The sequence below is a fragment of the Brachionichthys hirsutus genome, chromosome 2 (assembly GCF_040956055.1).
Source record: "Brachionichthys hirsutus isolate HB-005 chromosome 2, CSIRO-AGI_Bhir_v1, whole genome shotgun sequence".
Lineage (NCBI taxonomy): Eukaryota > Metazoa > Chordata > Actinopteri > Lophiiformes > Brachionichthyidae > Brachionichthys > Brachionichthys hirsutus.
In genome coordinates this window covers 16,932,543-16,940,063 of record NC_090898.1, presented here as the reverse complement: position 1 = coordinate 16,940,063, position 7,521 = coordinate 16,932,543, and the positions used below count along the sequence as shown (strand labels likewise).

General features: G+C 56.3%; 2 protein-coding genes across 2 annotated transcripts in view; both read left to right on the top strand.

Annotated features, from left to right (window-relative positions):
* hnf4a (hepatocyte nuclear factor 4, alpha) overlaps positions 1-1,726 on the top strand; it is an 11,864-nt gene extending 10,138 nt beyond the window's left edge. Inside the window, exons 2-6 of the mRNA XM_068743232.1 lie at positions 146-274; positions 333-485; positions 569-805; positions 882-1,004; positions 1,248-1,726. Of these exons, the coding sequence (XP_068599333.1) occupies positions 146-274; positions 333-485; positions 569-805; positions 882-1,004; positions 1,248-1,390 (785 nt within the window). The 3' untranslated portion in view covers positions 1,391-1,726. The remainder of the gene's footprint in view (positions 1-145; positions 275-332; positions 486-568; positions 806-881; positions 1,005-1,247) is intronic.
* A 1,134-nt stretch (positions 1,727-2,860) lies between these two features.
* Positions 2,861-6,611, top strand: ttpal (tocopherol (alpha) transfer protein-like). The gene is made up of 6 exons (XM_068748990.1): positions 2,861-2,869; positions 4,036-4,225; positions 4,338-4,581; positions 4,667-4,860; positions 5,149-5,259; positions 5,623-6,611. Exons 2-6 carry the CDS (start codon positions 4,043-4,045, stop codon positions 5,884-5,886), a joined length of 996 nt encoding a protein of 331 aa, XP_068605091.1. The 5' UTR covers positions 2,861-2,869; positions 4,036-4,042; the 3' UTR covers positions 5,887-6,611.
* The last annotated feature ends 910 nt before the right edge of the window (positions 6,612-7,521 follow it).

The window sequence follows — 7,521 nt, the reverse complement described above, 5'->3', positions numbered from 1 at the left end:
AACGGCACCAGAACATTCCGATAGCGTCGGATCTATTAGCACGCTGCTAGCTAGAAGCCATCCTGATTATTTAGAGATCAAAAGTAAACGTGTCTCTTATTTATTCTTCTCGTCTCGTCCTACGAAACGAAAAACAAGCAGACAGGAAGTAGTGACGAAGACGAGTCAACGCTTGCTGCCTTTCAGGTGGCGCTGCTGCGAGCTCACGCCGGAGAACACCTCCTCCTCGGCGCTGCGAAGCGGTCCATGCTGTACAAAGACGTCCTGCTGTTGGGTACGAGCCCCCCCCCCCTCCCCCCCGCCGGCGGCAGTCTAACGTGGTTCTCCTGCAGGAAACGACCACATCGTCCCCCGGAGCTGTCCGGAGCTGGAGGTCGGCAGGGTGGCGCTGAGGATCCTGGATGAGCTGGTGCTGCCCTTCCAGGAGCTGCAGGTGGACGACAACGAGTACGCCTGCTTGAAGGCCATCGTGTTCTTCGACCCGGGTGAGCAGCCTCTTCCGGACGCGCTGACGGGAGGTCACAGGTCGATGACGCTCTGCAAACAGCCCTGCTTTTATTTGCCCCAGACGCCAAAGGTCTGAGCGACCCTGGGAAGATCAAGCGGATGCGGTACCAGGTCCAGGTCAGCCTGGAGGACTACATCAACGACCGGCAGTACGACTCCCGGGGCCGCTTCGGGGAGCTGCTGCTGCTGCTGCCCACGCTGCAGAGCATCACCTGGCAGATGATCGAGCAGATCCAGTTCGTCAAACTCTTCGGCATGGCCAAGATCGACAACCTGCTGCAGGAAATGCTTCTGGGAGGTGGGGCACGCCGCCCGGCCCCGAGCGCCGCCGGGGAGGCGCCGCTCTCATCCCGGTTGTGCCTTTCGTTATCCAGGTTCTGCCAATGAGGCTCAGCATGCACCTCACACGCTCCACCCTCACCTGGTGCAGGAGCACCTGAGCAGCAACGTGATCGTGGCCAGCAGCATGCCGGCGCCGACCCACAACGGTCAGATGTGTAAGAGTTCTCTTTGGAGCTGGCTTTAGCTTGAATCGGTTAGCGTTAGCGCGAGCACACTGACCGCGCCCGTCGTCTCCTGAGCCCCGGCCCCCGGCGCCACTTTCTCAGGTGCAGTAGCTGGAAGGACAAACGGGCTCTAAGTTCTTCACAGGAATAATCTGGATTATTAACTTCTGTTCTTCTTCCTTCTCGTGTTTAAAGTGTTTCTTCCTCACCTGAGAACTGGCCTCTCCTTTTCAGCCACTCCTGAAACCCCGATCCCGTCTCCGCCCACTGCCTCCAGCTCGGAACATTACAAACTGGCTCAGGGAGTCATCGCCACGGCGCCGAAGCATCCCGCCTCCATCCCTCAGCCCGCCATCACAAAGCAGGAGGCCGTCTAAGGAGCCGCGGCGCCGCTGAAGCAGCTATTAGCATCAAACAGCATGGCTGATGTGTCCTCGTTGGGTGACATCACTTCCTGCTGCGAGGCCTCAGTGTGCAGCGCGGCGGGCAGACGGGGAGGTCATGTCAGTATTTCACGAATGTTACAACAGGCCTCCGGCGTCGCGTCCGTCGCGTCGCTCAGCGTTTTATTTCATGCTCAGGAGAGAGAAGCGACTGGAAGTCCCCAATCATGATTTGTTTTGCTTTTTAACAAATATATATTCTATTTTTGTTTGGTATCGTTGTGCTTTGATGATGGAGTAAACTGTGCCTTGTAACCTGATCTGCCTTCCAAAAGCAATGTGAAGATGAATGAATAAAGCTCAGTCTATTTTTAATGGCCTCGTCATCGTTCACACAGTCTCTTTGGAGGAAGTACTTTTAACAATTAGAAATTTAATTTCTGGTGTCACAATTCTCTGAATAACAAATAATAAAGAAATTAGACGAAAGGAAAAGGAGAATAAAATAATAAAGTGGGTCCAACGTGGCGGAGCAGCTCGCTCCCCGCCCTCAAGGGTTTTCATCCTGAGCCGTAAACCGACAAAGTGAGTTCCAGACGCTGCAGAATCAAGTCTCAGGACCAGAGGGACACGCTGGACCGTCCGTCCCTTTGAAGTCTACAGGACAAATCACGGCTCCGTCTTTCATTCTCCAGCATGCGTAGTTTTAATCTTTTACCCCGCTAACAGACAAACATAAAACTGTTAGCCCCGGTTTGAAGTGGGACATACATGACAGCCCTCAAGGGGGCGCTACCTGTGTGGACAAACGCCGCCACCTGCTGAATATATATCACTGTGTGCTAGTGATCAACCGGATCCACCGGATCCACCGGATCCACCGGAATCCAGACCGCATCAATCATCACAAGGCAATCTAAACATGTCCGGTGTGGAGACTAGCACACGGGGAGCATTAGCATTCACAAAGGAAATGCTAATGGTTGCCTTGGTGGTTTCGGCCCCTTCTTTGCTTCTTTGTGTTCTGCTCCAACAGGAGTTTCTTTCTTTCTCATTAAAATGAAGGAATAAAAGAAGGAATAAAAGAAGGTGTTTGTTTTCAAACGTCACTAACAAATGGCAAGTTTGAAAGTAAAGACGTATTTTTTATTCCTTCAGTTTCGGTTGTGCCGCAAAATGTGCACTTCAGGGACACAGAGGACGTGGGAAAAACTGCTGCTGATAAAGATAGATTATAGATTTAGTATCTGATATAGAAAGTAAAATCTGAACATAACTTAGGAAAATATTATCTATAAGAAATATAATTTAAAAGTAAAACACCAGACTCTCAAAGGATTTATCGTCATACTAAATGTATTGTTTTTCCGAGGAACCCTTAAAAGCACCACAGCCGGTCGGCAGCACACCACGTGTTTGATGTGGACCAATGAGAGAGCGCTGTTCTCCACCCGGAAAAGGATTTCCTGGCAGGTCGGTCGTGACTCCTGACGTTATTCCGGAACTTACAAATGGCTGCTCGTGAAAGACGTCGATGCGCGTCATGTTCGATTGATGGTTAACGCATTCCCGCGCGCCGAACCGCGTCCCGGACCCCGCTAGCCTCGGACCCCGCTAGCCCCGGACCCCGCTAGCCCCGGACCCCGCTAGCCTCGGACCCCGCTAGCCTCGGACCCCGCTAGCCTCGGACCCCGCTAGCCCCGGACCCCGCTAGCCCCGGACCCCGCTAGCCTCGGACCCCGCTAGCCTCGGACCCCGCTAGCCTCGGACCCCGCTAGCCCCGGACCGCGTCCCGGACCCCGCTAGCTCCGGACCCCGCTAGCCTCGGACCCCGCTAGCTCCGGACCCCGCTAGCCTCGGACCCCGCTAGCCTCGGACCCCGCTAGCCTCGGACCCCGCTAGCCTCGGACCCCGCTAGCCTCGGACCCCGCTAGCCCCGGACCGCGTCCCGGACCCCGCTAGCTCCGGACCCCGCTAGCCTCGGACCCCGCTAGCTCCGGACCCCGCTAGCCTCGGACCCCGCTAGCCTCGGACCCCGCTAGCCCCGGACCGCGTCCCGGACCCCGCTAGCTCCGGACCCCGCTAGCCTCGGACCCCGCTAGCCTCGGACCCCGCTAGCCTCGGACCCCGCTAGCCTCGGACCCCGCTAGCCCCGGACCGCGTCCCGGACCCCGCTAGCCTCGGACCCCGCTAGCCTCGGACCCCGCTAGCCTCGGACCCCGCTAGCCTCGGACCCCGCTAGTCCTGGACCCCGCTAGTCCCGGACCCCGCTAGCTCCGGACCCCGCTAGCCTCGGACCCCGCTAGCCTCGGACCCCCGCTAGCCTCGGACCCCGCTAGCCTCGGACCCCGCTAGCCTCGGACCCCGCTAGTCCTGGACCCCGCTAGTCCCGGACCCCGCTAGCTCCGGACCCCGCTAGCTCCGGACCCCGCTAGCCTCGGACCCCGCTAGTCCTGGACCCCGCTAGTCCTGGACCCCGCTAGTCCTGGACCCCGCTAGTCCTGGACCCCGCTAGTCCCGGACCCCGCTAGCCTCGGACCCCGCTAGTCCTGGACCCCGCTAGTCCCGGACCCCGCTAGCTAAAGCGGTGCTTTAGCCTAGCCTGCTCGAAGCTAACGCGTCTCTCCATGTCTCCTCAGTCGGTCCATGGCTGAACAGTCCGGTCCTCCGGCAGCGGCTGCGGGCCCCCGCTGGTTCCCTGGACCCCCTCCCCCCATGTACTCCTGCACTCTGACCCCCGAGCTGGTGGCCAAGGCCCGGGAGGAGCTCCAGGAGAAACCGGAGTGGCGTCTCCGGGACGTCCAGGCGCTGCGAGACATGATCCTGAAGGTTTCATTCCTGCTGACGACTCTTAAAGGCCTGATGGCGGGTACGAGTGATGTCATAGTGATGTCATAGTGACGTCATCGCGGTGGGCGTCTCGTTGCTTCGTGCCTTACAGGAGCAGCCCAACCTCAGGACCAGGCTGGACGACGCCTTCCTCCTCCGCTTCCTGCGGGCCAGGAAGTTCGACTACGACCGCGCCCTGCGGCTGCTGCTCAACTACCAGGCGGGCCGGAGGGCGTGGCCGGAGGTGTTCCGGGACCTGAAGCCGTCCGCGGTGAAGCACGTCCTGGACCTGGGGTTCCTCACGGTGCTGCCCCGTCCGGACCCCGAGGGGAGATACATCCTGTGCCTCCGGCCGGGTGGGTAGCGGCGTCACGGTCACGGTTAGGGGTGGGGGCGGGGCATTCCTTTGATGTGGAACTTCTGATGTTCCCACGTTAACAGGAAGATGGACGCCGAGCGATTACCCGTTTGCCGACAACGTGAGAGCCATTTACGTGACTCTGGAGAAGCTGATCCAGCCGGAGGAGACGCAGGTGAACGGGATCGTCGTTCTGGCCGACTACAGCGGCGTGGGCGTGACTCAGGCCGCCAACCCGGGCCCGTTCCTCGCCAAAAGGGTCGTCAGCGTCCTCCAGGTGGGTCGCCTGTTAACGATTAATGATTACAGACCGTTTCCTCTCGATTGATCCTCCACTCGACAAATAAGAACTTAAATTAACCCCGTGTGCTGGTCTTCATGGGTTCCTGCCGTGACTCCAGCTCTGACTCCTCTGCCCTGACTCCTCTGCCCTGACTCCAGCTCTGACTCCTCTGCCCTGACTCCAGCTCTGACTCCAGCTCTGACTCCTCTGCCCTGACTCCTCTGCCCTGACTCCTCTGCCCTGACTCCAGCTCTGACTCCTCTGCTGCTCTCCCGTTTACAGGATGGGTTTCCGATCCGAATCAAGGCCGTGAACATCATCAACGAGCCCCGGATCTTCAAAGGCATCTTCGCCATCATTAAGCCCTTTCTGAAGGAGAAGATGGCGGAGAGGGTAACTATCATCTCTGACTCCTTCGCTTTGTCCCGAACGTCACCGAGCCCCGCCCCGTTTCATGTAGGGAGGGGTCCATGCTGACCCAGAGAACCCAGTAGGTCCAGTTTGGGTCCATGGATCCACAGAACAGCATCCCGGCCCTGGTTCTGATCCGGGTTCATTTATTACAAATGGCTGATCAATACTTTCTTTTTTCCAGCCTATGAGGTTTTGTTAATTTAGCTTCTAATTATGGAGTTGTTGTCAAGGAGACTGTTCACTGTAGCTCCGCCCCGTTTTAAACGTCACCTTGCCATGCTGTGAAGACGAGGGTGAGGAAGGTGGCGCCGCTGACCTGCCGTCTGCTGGTTCCTCCTCTAGTACCTCCTCCACGGCTCGGACCTGCGCTCCCTGCACCGGAACGTCCCCCGCTCGGTTCTGCCCCCGGAGTACGGCGGCACTGCGGGCCGGCTGGACACGGGCGCCTGGTCCCGGCTGCTGCTGGACAGCGAGGAGGAGTTCCTAGTGGAGTTCTGCCAGCCGGATCCACTAGAGGGCGCCGTGCTGTTTGAAGGCGAGGGGCCCAGATGGCAGGAGGGGGACGCCTTCAGGGGCCTCCGCTCCCAGCTGTACTATTGCTACTGACGCGGCGTCGGCGGGACACTTCCTGTTTGTAGGTTTAGTTAGCTTTAGCAACCCGCGCTATGTCGCCGTCGTCTACGTGCAGCCCCGCCCGCTTCGGGCGCCGTTCAGGCCGTGATGTTTTCAGATATGAAGACGTGGCTGCTTTTTGGGCTCGGACCCAAGAAGGAATTTGGAGGCGCCGTCGTCATGGAGATGATGACGACTCATCATGTGCAGCCTTTAGCGGACGCGAGCTCCGCCTTCTCTCCAGCGCCCGTCTGCACTGAAACAGGAAGCGGGTTCCTTTCTGAAGCCGAGGACGTGATCCATGTCCCCGGCCCCTGGACCTGGACCGAGGACCTGGACGCTGTTTTGTTTGATGATGGATGTGACCCCCACCAGACTGGAGGCGGGTTATTAGATCCTCCTTCAGACCAAAGATCCCGTTAGCTTGTCTGCGGCGGCGCTCGTGCTAATGAAGATGAGAGACGAGCAGCGGACCCGGGTGGGACCCGAGGGTTAAACCGGCGCTCCTGAGGCTCCGCCCTCTGCTCGGGCTGACCAATCGGGGTGTGTTGAAGCAAAGTGAATTTCTGCCTGGTTGGAAGATATTTTGGGATTCATGGAGTATTAAATTCTAAAAGTAACGAGTCACTGCACCCGCCCGTTAGCGTTAGCGTTAGCATTAGCATTAGCGTGGGGACCTTAAAGCTGACCCGTCTGAAATACAAACACGTCTGTGAAAAGATGATGTCATTCTCTGATCAATAACATTCAGAACACGGTGATGATGATGGTGAAGAATATATTTATGAAATAATCAATCAATCAATCAAATCTTTATTTGCAGACACAATGGTCCAATTAAAAAGCACACATAACATTTACATAGAATGTTAGTGTACAAGCAGTCAGACAGTAGCGTGTATTACAGTACTAGTACAGTCAACAGTAGCATGTACTACAGTACAAGTATCCTGTCTAAGAGGAGCGTGTACTACAGTACTAGTATCCTGTCTAGGAGGAGCGTGTACTACAGTACTAGTATCCTGTCTAAGAGGAGCATGTACTACAGTACGAGTACAATCAAACAGTAGCGTGTACTACAGTACTAGTATCCCGTCTAAGAGGAGCGTGTACTACAGTACAATATCCTGTCTAAGGAGCATGTACTACGGTACTAGTATCCTGTCTAAGAGGAGCGTGTACTACAGTACTAGTATCCTGTCTAAGAGGAGCGTGTACTACAGTACTAGTATCCTGTCTAAGTGGAGCGTGTACTACAGTACTAGTATCCTGTCTAAGAGGAGCGTGTACTACAGTACTAGTGTCCTGTCTAAGAGGAGCGTGTACTACAGTACTAGTATCCTGTCTAAGAGGAGCGTGTACTACAGTACTAGTATCCTGTCTAGGAGGAGCGTGTACTACAGTACTAGTATCCTGTCTAAGAGGAGCGTGTACTACAGTACTAGTATCCTGTCTAAGAGGAGCGTGTACTACAGTACTAGTATCCTGTCTAAGAGGAGCGTGTACTACAGTACTAGTATCCTGTCTAAGAGGAGCGTGTACTACAGTACTAGTATCCTGTCTAAGAGGAGCGTGTACTACAGTACTAGTATCCTGTCTAAGAGGAGCGTGTACTACAGTACTAGTATC